We start from the raw sequence: 14,157 nt of genomic DNA, 5'->3' as shown, positions 1-14,157 counted from the left end.
AAGTAAAAGCCATTACCTAAAAAGTAAAGAAAACTTGCATTTAAGTTCAGTGGGAACAGTGTTGTTGGTCACTCTTTTTTGCCAGTGCATCAAAGTTTGGTGTCAGTTTGGTTGCGGCAATTCTCAGGACAGATCTGAGTTGTTCATCAGTTAACTGGGATCTGTGACGTGATTTGTTGATGTTCACCACGCTGAACGTCTGCTCATACACGTAGGTAGAGCCAAACAACACCAGCATCCTCTGTGGTATCCTCCTAATGTTTGGAAACTTAACTTCGCTTAGTGGAACATAAAACTCATCCAGTTTAAAACCTTATAATCCAGAGCGGTGCCCAATTGGGCGTCACGAGAGTGTTTTGCGAAGAAGAGCGTCATATAAATCACTTTTCCGAAACGAATATAATGAATTTTACCCACATGCTATATACCTACTTAACGACGAGATTCTGAGAAACAATACAAAAAAAGTCATTTTACTCACTCAAAACAGAATTATACACAAAGTACTGTATAAACTACCAAGTTCCAGCACAATACCACGTATTTTTCTGCGAGCTACAGCGAGCTACGCACTCCGAATGCAGATATCATCACAAAAAAAGAGACCGTCATGGCCGAACGATAGCTTAGCAAGGAGTAGAATTCCACCCTGAATCCGAAGATATCTTTCATGTTTCTCTCCTTCAAACCATTCAAACGTTACACCGTGGAACACACACAAGCACAACGAAACCACAGAGCAAAACATTTGAAACGCATCGTACCTTCAGCTGTTCTGCTGGGTGAAAAACTCTGTAAATCCACTTAAATCCTTTCGCTACATATGCGCCGGTCCCCCTCTTTCGTTTGAGAGTAAAATAGAGTTAATCCATGCATTTATGCATAGATAGTCCTCCTTTTACTTTTCAGCGAATCATTTCGATGCTCGGTCTGTTGCGCAACTCTTTTGGAGTTTTAGTGGCTAAAAAGTCTGTCAATCACCTGACTGAGCAGCCCACTGCATTCTAAATTCATTTCTGCATTCTAAGACGTATCACATGTGCAAATCGACCAAACATAGGCTTCGAAAACTGCCAATACACACACAGGGAGCGACGAAAAAATGCTTAAAAATGATGCCAAACTGCTGTATTAGATAGATTGAACACTATTAGTGATAAAACAAGTGAAATATATAGTTATATAGTATATAAAATTAGAATAGAACAGCTGGAAACCTGGTTCCAAAATTTTGAAAATTCAGAATTTTGGCTTGAGCTGGCATGAACTCTCTGTACTCCAACCTCTATAAACTTGGCCTGCTTCACTTTATCAAAGCCAATTCCTTTTGAAAAGGGACTGCTGACATGTTGTGCTATGATTGTGGAGAGTTTTAGGCTTACTGCTGCATTATTTCAAAGACAAAAGTGCTTTCTTTTCCAGGCGAACCTGAACATTTTCAATTTGAGCTATGTGTTATATTCATTCAGGATTTACCAGTAACATATACACTGATATGTACACATATTAAAAAACTATCACAAGTGTTAGTGTTATAATCCCATTGAAATTATTCAAAAAGACCTTGTAGTTAGCGAGATAAGCCCCTTTGAGTATGGGTATGACATTTTCGAGGAGAGGCCTCAAAATAGGCCTAGGGGTTAAAAGGGAGTTGGACTTTGTTTTAAAACAAAAACGATCTCCGTCCACACAGCGTTTCAGTATCGTTTTAGAAATGATCTCCCTCCAGATTAAAACGCCTGAAAACGAATATCATGTGACTATTCACATACACTGGGCATGCGCGTGGGTGCTGTGTAAACAGGAAGTAGATTGGTTGCTTAGCTAAACAAAATACGACAGAGTAATAAAGTCTTTAATAATGAAAGGTCATGGTTGATACTTAAGATCTTTTCTAAAATATTCCTCTATGAACTCAAACAGACACATTTGGAAAAGTGGAAAGTTTAAGAAGTTTTATTTTTCAGACTTAACGTTAGTTACAGTGCTGCAGGTCTTGCTCTATCTATGCTCTATCTCACACATCAAATTTACTTTAAAATGAACACGTACACATAAACGTTTACTAGATTATGGTCCATAAATGTGGTCAACACACGTCTCTCACTCGTTTCCTCAGCTTCGTTGTTGTCTGTTCTCACTCGCTCTGCTGGTGTCTGAATTCTCTGTCCTACTGGAGAGCAATTACTGTTTTGTTCCTTTACATTTTATCTGCAAACTTCACAATAGTTGTGCAGAACAAAATAAGCATTAATAAGGAAAGAAAAATCCTCCGTTTTGTGTCCATCACCCTCCCTAAAGCCGCTAACCGTGACTTCAGACGTCCGCTCCGTAGCGCTGATAACGCCGCTGGACACGCCGCTCACTAATCGCTCCAATAACAGCTGCTTCCTCCACAATAATGCAGACTTTTACTGGACAACAGCTGCTAGTAAAGACAACACGGTCAGTAACACCTGTAATCAGTTGTCCATGTTGAATTAACCTGGTAGTCGATCGGTAATCGAGGATGTTGTTGTCTGTGAGCTTCCGGGTACGGGTCACGTGATAGGGGTGTGAAGAACCAGGGAAGTACAGTCGTGACTGCTAAGAACCAATCAAGTAGTGAACGCGGGTATGGGCGTCATCTAGAGAGAATAGACCAGACCCCAGAGAAGGTCAATTGTGTCTGGAGTGCGCTATCTGGTGGGATCAACTGAAACGCCGGGTATTGCAGGAAAAAGGCAAAATGAATGCGGTCTTTACTATAATTTGGACAATTTTGTACCAATATTTGACGGGCCGGATTAAAAAGCCCAACGGTCCGTATATGGCCCGCGGACCGTAGTTTGCCCATGCCTGCTCTACTATATCTTTACATAGACAATAGTTGTTTGCTGCTGTACTAGTACTCATATCAAATATCTATATCAAATTTACCACCTTTAAAAAAAGGTGGTAAATTCTTGTTGCAAGAGACATATTTACTGTTAACCCAATGTTTATCTTGTAACGTACAACAAAATTGTACAACGAGAAACACAACACAAACAATGGTAAATCCAAGAACACACTCAAACATAATAACAAGTCAAAATCGAGGTCACTGAACATCGTACAACTAAAGGGACATACAAAGAAAAAGCAAGTAAGAATAATCAATAAACTAAATAAAGAATAGGATTATAATAAAATAGTTTCCCCATGTGTCACCTATGCCTCAAAGCACAATCCCTGTCCTCATCCATCGGGCATCTCAACCAAAATCTCTGCTTCACACAGAAAGCAATGCCACTGGTTCGTACAACAAAATGTTACAACCCAGAACACACACAAGCAACCAGGAATACAATATTACCCAACCATACTGAACATTCAAACTCAGTGAATTTTCTGCAGCATTCTAGGTCACTGGATATCTTGTAGTCCTGAATTTGATCGCACATCCAAGAGACTTCATTGATTTGGAACTGATTGATGAAATTGTCCCACAAAGCCAGTTTCTGTAAATGAAGGACTCTGTGTCGTGTAAAACAACAAGGATTCCTATGAATTAAGAAGACAAGAAGAGTACTCTGTTCTAAAAAGTATTACACTATGTGTTATATTTATTGAAATTAGTTTTGCTTAGTTTAGAATGGAAAATGTTTCCATACAAGTCTTTGTGTTTGCGGAGCCAAATAAATGAAATGAAAAAATAAAATCATAATCTAGTGTTGCTTATTACTGTTAACTAATAAATTGCACTTTTAGACCAAATCCCAGCCATACTGCATTAATACAGCAGAAAACAACTGTTTGGTGTAAAGATATAGTGGAGTAATGTCTACCTGAGCAGGGAATAAAGGGGCTCTCCCTCTGTGTGTGTTGTGGACAAGGGGCTGAGAGATGAAACCACGCCCACTTCTGTATAACAAAAGCCTCAATGCAGCGTCGACAAATATGACACTGCTACAGCAGCTCATATAGCATGGGGTACTGAATCGGATGAATTTACTGTTTATCAGACCACGAATGAGACAAGAATTACACCCTGCAGTCCCTCCGCCTCACTCCCCGCTGCTGGGACACTACTTCACTGGGAGAAGAAGTCTGCTTTGGAGACAGACCGCCGCCGCTGTAGCAACTGGAATTCTGCCAGCCCTAACCCTAGCACCTCCGTTTCTGCTAAGGCAATAGATTAGTCCCAAACAGTCGACTCTATTTCCAATTTTGCTTTGAAAGATTCTGGCTTATTTTAAACTGTAGGAATTTCAATCTGTGATAGAACATCAAGCCAACATTAATAGCCTCTGTTCTCTTAGCTTTGTTTTGGTACATCAACTCATATCTTCCTGAATGATATCTCTCAGAAATCTTACATTTAACTCTCTGACACCTGCAGAGACCCTGATTTATCAGTGCTGTACATATATTTCAGAGAAGCATTTGAAAAATGTGTATTCTTGCATTTGGACAGAATATTAATAACTCTCTGATATCAATTTTTTAGGAATTGCTGCTCTGTCCTTTACTTAAACAGCTCCGTACCTGACTATCAAGTTGGCTTATTCAAGGTCCTCTCGATTTCTTAGTATTTGTATTTTCTCAATCGTTGGTTTTCTTACCGCTGTCCAAAGCCAGGTTGAAATTTCCCAGGATAGATTTGATGCACCAGATGACCTGCAGCCAAAAGACAAAGAACACAAATCAACTTTGCCAATGAGAAGTAAAGGATTAGTTGTTCATGGATAATGATTTCTGAGGACTATATGTCACACCTAAGGATTACTTGTAACATTGTATTGCCCAGCTGATAGGGGTGTCTAGGCTCCAGTTCACAGGTGCATGGCAGAACAGGGATTAACTGTGAAGGAAATGTACAGCAGCTTGTCTGATTAGAAACTGGGCTGAGTGTCAGTGATCCGTATCAGCTGCCCAAATCCAGGGTATAGAATCATGATGGGTCTGCTGAGGACACAGGGACATGCAGTGGGAGATGGTTTGGTCCTTGATGTACCAAATAGACACCATCAGCATGGGTCCAGAATTCCTCAGCTACGTTGTGTGGTCAGAAGAACATACTCTGTCCCAAACCCCAAGTCATTGATGCACATCAATACAAATCACAACTGATGTGGTTAGTAAAACACAGAGAAATAGACATATTCTACAATAATGAATTCTACAATAAAGCCAATAAATTCCTGATAATGTACACCTCGAAGGGCATTATCGCGCTGATACCATGGTCACTTGCCAAAGAAATATAAGTTAAGACCATTTATTCATATTTTCATGCATTTTGCAACCAAAATTAAAGATTTTCACAAGCCATTCACTCCGTTTCCCTGGTAACCCTGAGTTTTTGTTAAACTAAAACATTGTTTAATGCTCCAATAAATAGGACAGACTTTAGATACAACTTGGCAACGGGAGATATTTCTTGTCAGCTATGAGCCAGAAAGCTAATGTCATGCTAACAAGATTCCTGGTCAATAATATTGCGAACGGTTGGCAAACAGTAAATATCTATCCTGCCATGACATTGTCCCCAAATCAATATTTTCAACAGCATTACGCTAGCATAAAGCTTTGGACACTGGGTACAGCGACACCCATCACCACCAGTTCTTCCCTCAGAGGTTTGGACACTGTTGTTGTGTGGCATTGTGAGATTAATCATTTCATTTATTTCCTAATGATATTCTCAAGGTTATTACAGAGGGGATTGTTCATATATCATTAACAGCCTGATTTATAGAACATTTCATTCCTAAAAACATGGCAAAAACAGATTTTTCTTTTATGTTTTTTTCCTTTAATTAAATGGAGTGTGGTGCGATTGGAGCTCTTATCTGAGTGAATCAGTCCTCGACTGGTGAGAAGCACTGCACGCTCGTACGTCCTTTTCTAGTCTGAGGTATGTCCATCTGCGATTTGCTAAACGAACAGTCTCTCTCAAATCATCTGATACAAATAAACCCAACCTGCATAAGCAGGGAAACATGTGATTGTTCTCTTTTAAATGAAAATATTACCAGATCTGGAACTAATTTTGCTAAAAATGATTTGAGTTGAATTGTTAAAGATTTTAAGAATAAAACAACTCAAAAGAGAAAAAATGGCACAAAAGAAATAATTTAAACCTTATTGTAACACTTTTGTCCTGCTTATTTTTAGATCTCTCTATTCAAATCATCAGTTTTGTAACTCAAACTATATCTGCACTGTAGTCATAAATGCTCCAGGATGAGGCCATGATCAAAGGCCGAATATAGTTGATATTATTTTTAGATGACTTAGCGACCATATATACATCTGTGTGTGTGTAGAATGCATGTGAATTTAAATATGAATTTATACATGGACATCAGCCTCTTTGGGGATTTGAACAGACGATAGTCGTGGCAAAGCAGCGGTGATGTAATCCCTGTGCTCTCAGTGGAGTCCAGCTGTGCCAGAATAATACTTCAGCAGGCAGTCGGACAACTGAAGCGGGAGGGTCAGAGGAGAAGCTGTCAGCTTTTTAATGTGTTATAAATTGTGGGGAGCATCTAGTGGGGCTGCAAGGATTTAGCACGTCTTCTTTGCGGGATTACCTCTTTACAGGATTAGATTTCACTGGCTACCACATCAGAGGGGAGAGGACAGGAAGTTCATTGCAGCTCCCTGTAGAGCGCTTTGGGGAGGCTTCCTATACAGCAGATGTGGCAGTAAACACTCACACACACAGGAAGCCAAAACACACCCAAAAAAATAAAAGCACAAAATGTTAAGGAAAAGTCAAAAATACCAAATATAAGATTGTTGAGGTGGAATATCATTTGCATGCACAGTTTCTTTTTTGTTGAAATAGTTTTTTTAAACTGCCAGCTGGAGTACAAGGGGCTTTCCCAGTGGGCTACTGTACAATTTGGGCTGATGCAAAGGAAAGAAATGACCCAGAGTGCTGTACTGGTCAGCCTGGTCCAGTGAGCAGAGCAGCCCGGCGTGGTTCTGGGTGGCTGTCATTTCCCATACCTCTGTCTCCCTGTTTGCCTCTCCCAGCCAATCAGGTTAGGGTCCCGACTCATTTTCATTTCTGTGGAATTATCCTTTAAAGTCATGACCCAGCCAGCGACGGACTGTTCCCGACCCGCTTTACATAAATATCAAACCTAGACGCTCAGAGACAATAAATTAAGATACCCATAAACAGAAGATTCAGAATGCTTCAAGATTACCAATCAATGCATTTAAAGTGGCAGGTGGCAGCTGCCATGTCGCTGCAGAGAACAGATTCAGTGAGACCAGTGAAAACACCAATAAAGGTTCTGCAGCTGAAGCACAAGGCCGACGACAACAGGGCTTGGTCAGCAGGATAATTGACTTTAGTAACACTAACTATGGCTCACAGTCATTGTTATTCTTTCCAGTTTTAGTGCAATAATTTGGACTAACAGTACAACTACTGATTACAGTACATTACTTAATGATACATGTAGGTACATAGGAACACTGTGTGAAGTAGGGCTGTCACGATATCAGATTTACATGTTTTGCATGTGACCTCAGATGAGAATGAAGCAAGATGGCAGACTCCTTAGCTGTTCCTGTGTTTGGGGAACAACATGTATTTGTGGGGGACTTGAGAAGCCTGAGGTGGGACAGGTTAATGTGGACTAACCCTGCTGTTACACAGAGTGCTGTTCTCTGTTGTTATGGAGAACAGTAAAAACAAGATTTCCTGTTGTATCCCAATGTAACATGTCAAGGAACACTAAAGGACAACAACACTACAGTCACTGAATAACTCTTCAAAATTAAAATGTGTTACGACGTATTTTAGGTCGTTCCAGTCCACAAGACAAAAGGTTAGCTCCTCCTTATAAAGACGTGTCATTGGACTGCTAAAACCAATTCAACATTATACATCAGACTGGCACATATGCAAAACGTCAAGGCCACGTCCCATTTACAGAAAACCGAAGATCCTACAGATTTCGACCTTGCCAAAACATGAGCGTCCACCACACCTTAATAAATTGAGCTTTTCGCTCTCATGACCCTTCAGCTTTGCCCCTGCCCAAAACAGTGGCCAGATATTACTTATCCAGACATCGAAGCTCTAACTATTTGATAGAATCACGTTAGGCGTTGTCTGTAAGTGTTGTTTGGAAACAACCAACCTTTTAATAGCCAACTGTTTGATCAATTAGCTGATATGTAGTTGGAGATGACAGCCTGATGCTGCTATACTGTATGACTGTAGGCTACTGCAGCCCCCAAAGCTAACGATCGACATCCATCATTCGAAGCTAACTAGAATGATTTAGCCATTTACCACACTGCCTCAAACGACAGTGTAAAAGCCTCGGTTAACACACTTTTCTGCATATTTTCCCCAAAAGGGAGCACAGCCTTGGCGATGACGCAATGATGATCTAGTCTATAGCTTGGAGCCATAAAACCCCTCTATCTATTTTATGACACGGCAGAGGAATAAATCGGAGATCAGGGTGTGTGGATTTATTCTTGGTGTAACTAACGACACAGCAACTCTTCGTTATAGTGTTTTTCATTTACACCGGTTTGTGTAAAGTGGAGTTAGGAGACATTTTTTAACTTCCTCTGTTAACACTGTTGCCCACTGCACAGGGTATTTCCCTCTAAACGGGCATGGGGACAACAGCCTACTCTGGATGACGTATTGAATACAAAAACTGATAATATAAATCTACTGTATCAGACAATATAAGTGAAAAAAATGTATCTAGAAAAATGCAGGACTCCAATTACAACATGTTTAATCAACCACAGAATACAGGATACGAAAGGTTCTCTCCAACAGCAGGAGGAGGAACATGAAATTGATAGAAAGATATTTCAAAAAGTACAAAAAGAGAAAATGGATGACAATACAAAACAGTTGATGAATACAAAGACAAGTTAATCAGAGCATTACTTTGACTCCCAGTGGACCAAAACACAATGGATATACCCAGAATCCTTTAGTCTCCCATCATAATGAAAGACTGAGCACAGACTGTAAAAGAATGTTGTTGTGTTTCTGTAAAAGAAAGACAACAAGTCTCTCTGGGAATGCTTTGCCTTTAGATCTGCTAACATGGGCTGCAGTCAAAACATTTAAAAAGATGCCCTACGTCTTCCCATAACAACATTTCCTTGACCTCAATGGAAAACGGCATGAAATCAAGGTGTGAAGGGTAATTCATAAAGATAACGTGGCGCTAAGAGCATCCAACTGCACTTACACTAGGCTGTTGCCAGTTATTGACATGGGTGTGTTTCCGCATGAAATGTTGCTGCAGCAAGGAATTGTGGGACATCTTTATCTCCAGTGTTCAGTGTACCCTATGCTAAAGGACAGAAGAAAGGAAGCATTGAAGCACCTTTCCTTAGCATTTAGAGAATTAGACCAGCTCTTGTGGCTACCAATTAGATACTTTGTTTCAGTCAGAAGAGACAAGTAAATGATAATTGTTTATTATAAACAGATGATGTGTGATGTTAAAGTCTTGACATAAAGTAATTGCCGCTTGGAATCTACGGGGAGATTTGTAATCGAGGGGCTTCTTTCCCGAGCAGCAGCAAGATAGAATGGTAGGATGAATGAGAAATAAACTTCAGTGCTAAGCATGCAAAATTGTTGTCTTCCTTCCTGAACTAACAATAGAGCTTCAATGTCACTTAGTTAAGAACCTTCATGAACAAGGTGGACCAAGAGACTTCCAGTCCAAACAACCCACAGCTGAAGTGTGTGAGGAATACAATATCTTCTCCAAAAGTCTTCTGCACATGTGACAATATCATTAGTGGCATTTTGGTATTGTTAGCAAGAAAATAAAAGCGAGGAGATGCCCCACCAATGTATGGACACATAAAAACATGAAGCTCCACTGGATTATTGGTGCTCATTCTTCACTTCACAATGTTGACATATCTTCAAAACACCTTCACCCGAAAGAACTCAATAATAGATAGACTGCTCACGTTGAAGCCACATATTCATAATATTTTTTTAGGAAGAAAATTAAATTGTTGTTGTCTAGTTAAAGGTATTCCATGTAATCCAGTGTTGCAGAATGACAATAAATAATCCTTGAATGTTTTATCTCACTATTACGTGTCATTACGTGGCTACGTAATGACGCACTTGGTTACGTCAAGTTGTTACCTCACCAGTCAAGATAGCACAAGGTCGTCGTAGCAGCAGTTCGCCGTAAACATGATGTCTCTTGCTGCTCGGTCTGGGGCATTTTCCCCTTACATGCAAGCTACAGCGATTACTGTCGCTGGTCCCCTGAAAGCTCTGGTACCTGGGGTTGTTGTGAAGGGAGAGAAGATTTTGTTGGACCCGAAAAAACAGTTCCTCTGCCGCGAATCGCTCACCGGTCAAAGCCCAAAGACAGGGCCTGCTGTGACTGTTAGCATTAATGGTAAGTCTGTCATTGGCTCACTTTACTAGCGTTAGCTAACTTAGCTGAGTCAACTTTCTGTTGTTTAAACGTGAGTATTGAAAGTTTACGTCTAACGCCATGTCCTATGTGTGTGCTGAAATGTGATATCAAGTCACATGTATCCCTGTTAAATATCACGGAGTAATTGGCCATAACTTAGTTAGCTTGGCTAACGTTAGCTGCAGGCTCTTCCAGGTTGTTAGCTAGCATCTTGTTAGCCTAATTTAGGGCGCTCTACACTTGAGGTCAACATAAAGTGTGTGTATAACGTTGCACTTATTCAGTGTTTGTGGGACTGACGGCAACGTTGTGAGTCGGAACATGAACTATGAAGCTTGAATAGTCTTCCGTCTATCAAGTAGACCGGCTAACCGTAGCGTTAGCCGGTGTTCCGGTTCTATGTCCCCATATCACCCCTGTGACTTTTATTGTGATCGCTAACGTTCATATCATTGTGTGTGGTATCAAGTGTTTCAAGGGCAGTGGTAAAAGGTGGATCATATTTTCATAAATCTGATATCTTAGAAATACTGTACTAATGGCTGTAACCAGATCAGATGTTACTGTGGTCTAACATTAATTATCCCAGCATTCAATGGGGTATTTGGGTGTCCTTTCATATGTCCTGCATATGGTTATTTCCTCTGACCCTTCAACACATGTGTTCTACTCCTGTTGTGCATTGTTGTTCACACACTGTTGTTGATTAGAATATGTGTTTCAAATGTTTTAACTGACACATCTACACCTCATGGATCCTAAATTGAATCAGTCCAAATCTAGATCCTGCTGATCAGTTTTATGAAATGCCCTGGTCACATCAGCTGTCGGAGGTCAGGTTGAGCTTTTTGGTTATCATACTGTACTTTGTATTTGGAGTAAGTCAGCCATACTGTATCGGCAGGAACACACGGCTCCCCAGCAAGAAGCCTGCTGGTGGCAGCCTCGGTGGGGATGACAGAATTGTGAAGTCAACTACCACAACTTTGAGCTCATCACGCTCTCCTAATCAGCAACAATTCTGGCAGCAAACCTTTCTCATCCACTCTGCCCAGAGTGTCAAACACTATCTCACTGCATGACAATGAAAGATTTCCACTTGCCAGCCACTGTCGGGCTTTTATGTGAATGAACTAACAGTTTACTCATCAGTGTGTAAAAGTGGGTCTAAATAAAGATTTAGTTTTATTCTGGGTAGTGTGTCACGTCTTAGTGGTACAGGGACGAATATTGTGCTGACGAGATAAATTGGTGACTACAGCCTCTGACTGCAGTTCGGACAAACATCAAATCAACAACATATCAAGTCAATTATCATATAATTATTTGACCACGTCCACTATATTATTAATGAAGCGGTGTGTATAGGGCTGCAACTGATGATTATTTGTGCTGCGGCTCTGTCATGATTTCAGTATCCACTGGAGAGATCTCAGTTGCAGACACATTGATTATATAGTTTAGGTTCTAGTCTGTTTTACATGATTGTTTGATCTGGGTCCGTCCACGGTGGGCTGGTTGCTGGAGCCTGAGCTGAAGGAATCTGACCCGGTGGCACCGATGACGAGCATTAAGAATTGAGGTTGTTTCATAACCAGTGAAAAGTTGTTCACAGTAGATATCAATATCATAGATATCAATATCATAAGAGAAAACAATGCAATATCATTTTCATTACAAAACCCAAATAAGGTGGCAGCTGGCTGGAGGTAGATCCCCTTAAGGTTTCCTACTTGCTGATGGCTATATTGTGTCAATTCCAGGAAGTATTACAATATTAAGTGTTTCTTCCGTTTAAAAAGTACAAATGTTGGAAGAAAGCATATATTACTCACTCATCTTTTAAGTGTGTCATGGTGTAAACACTACGCACCTGTCGTCACAAAGTTTAAATATCAGCACGCCTGATCTTAGCACAGCTGCTTTCATTAACCTGGAATTAAACTGATCAGTCAGTCAGTTGCAAATGAAATGCTTAATTTAAAATGCATTTTAAGTCAATTGCCAATAAATGCAGACATTTGTATACATTGACAAGTGAAGGTTTCATATATCTGAGCTGCTCCCGACTAAACAGGCAGCACTTTGTTAGTGTTCACTCTAATTGATCTATGCAGTCTGATGACCCGTTTGTTCTCGTCTGCAGGCTGTGCAGGAGTCCGATTTGCCCACACAGATGTCAGGGTACCAGACTTCTCTGACTACAGGCGCCCAGATGTGCTTGACCCCAGCAAGTCCTCCCAGGAGAGCAGCGAGTCCAGAAGAACCTTCTCGTACCTGGTCACCGGTGCCACAACCGTGGTGGGCGTCTACGCTGCCAAGACGGTGGTCACTCAGTTTGTTTCTTCCATGAGCGCCTCGGCTGACGTCCTGGCCCTGTCCAAGATCGAAATCAAGCTGACCGACATCCCTGAAGGCAAGAACATGACCTTCAAGTGGAGAGGCAAACCGCTGTTTGTCCGTCATCGCACAGAGAAGGAGATCGCCACAGAAGCCGGCGTGAACCTGGCAGAGCTGCGCGACCCTCAGCACGACAGCGACAGGGTCCTCAACCCCCGCTGGGTCATCGTCCTCGGGGTGTGCACACATCTGGGCTGTGTGCCCATCGCCAATGCTGGTGACTTCGGAGGTTACTACTGCCCCTGCCACGGCTCTCACTACGACGCCTCGGGCCGCATCAGGAAAGGCCCCGCCCCCCTCAACCTTGAGGTTCCCTTCTACGAGTTTCAAGACGACGACATTGTGATTGTTGGATAAATCACACTCCTCAGACTGAGCTCTCATTGTACAACAGCTTTCACTTTGTCAGCAGCATCTGTGTGATAGACATCTTTTCAATATAGTGATGCATTGGAGGAAACATTGAGGTGTAATAATGCTGTGTTCATGTCTTGTTGGTTCTGCCAGCTGTTCACATCAATAACAGCTGGTACATGTGGAGATGTTTTTCATGCTGCAGTGTGTTTCACTCAGTGAAAATGGCGGCTGTTGTTAGTCCTCTGATTACTTAACATAATGCTGTAATGCAAATCATTTACAATATGGCATCTGAGTTAAACCCTTGGAGGATGCCATCCTCTTCTTTTCCCGCCCCTGAAGGTCACGTCAACATGAAATGAAAACACCTGCTACTCTTAAGTTATAGTTCATCTAATTTGAAAAGAACAAATGTGTTCAGGCCTGGTTAATAAAGATTTCTATTTTATTTGACAACCTGCATTCAGTGTTAAGCCTTTCTTTGCTTAAATAATGTCATTATTCAAAATAGTGAAATACTGGTGAAATAGTGAAATACTGTTATTGGCCCACTAACTGCCTGTTGGCAAACCGCATCACACATGTTAAAGTAATGTTGTGAGGACATGAGGTATTTGGTTTGAAGTTATGTTGTCCGTTGCAGAGAGACGGTGGGCTTTTTCGGAATTAATTACAGAGATCATTGATGACCATATCTGAGCGAGCCCAGACCTTTCAGCCGTCCAAAATGTTCACACTAATCAAACAAACTGGACTTTAGGGTCAAGTACTCGGATCCGGGCCCGGGTCACTGATTTGAAAGTATTGTACTTAAATGCAATTCTGAAGTACTGAAACTCAATTTCCAAGGCAAATTTTTTACCATTAAATGTATTAGATAGCTTGAGTTACTTTAGTTACTTTGCAGATTCAGATTATTGGTACAAAATGTAAATCAAGTATCGATATATAAGTTAAACTATCCAAAAATATATACAGT

The 14,157-nt window shown here is 40.9% G+C and overlaps 1 protein-coding gene across 1 annotated transcript; it reads left to right on the top strand.

Moving 5' to 3' along the window:
* The first annotated feature begins 10,146 nt into the window (after positions 1-10,146).
* Positions 10,147-13,640, top strand: uqcrfs1 (ubiquinol-cytochrome c reductase, Rieske iron-sulfur polypeptide 1). Its single transcript, XM_079182790.1, has 2 exons — positions 10,147-10,400; positions 12,568-13,640. The coding sequence occupies exons 1-2, from the start codon at positions 10,190-10,192 to the stop codon at positions 13,176-13,178; spliced, it is 822 nt and encodes a 273-aa protein (XP_079038916.1). The 5' UTR covers positions 10,147-10,189; the 3' UTR covers positions 13,179-13,640.
* Positions 13,641-14,157: the final 517 nt, after the last annotated feature.

This window comes from Pholis gunnellus (assembly GCF_910591455.1).
Source record: "Pholis gunnellus genome assembly, chromosome: 1".
Taxonomy (NCBI): domain Eukaryota; kingdom Metazoa; phylum Chordata; class Actinopteri; order Perciformes; family Pholidae; genus Pholis; species Pholis gunnellus.
Note: the sequence above shows the minus strand (reverse complement) of the source record. Positions and strands in the feature narration are given on the sequence as shown.

Bases quoted from the DNA above. Each gene is read 5' to 3' on its own strand.
- uqcrfs1 (XM_079182790.1), top strand. From the start codon at position 10,190: ATGATGTCTCTTGCTGCTCGGTCTGGGGCATTTTCCCCTTACATGCAA. The intron at 10,401-12,567 runs GTAAGTCTGTCA...TCTCGTCTGCAG, and splicing joins TGTGACTGTTAGCATTAATG to GCTGTGCAGGAGTCCGATTT.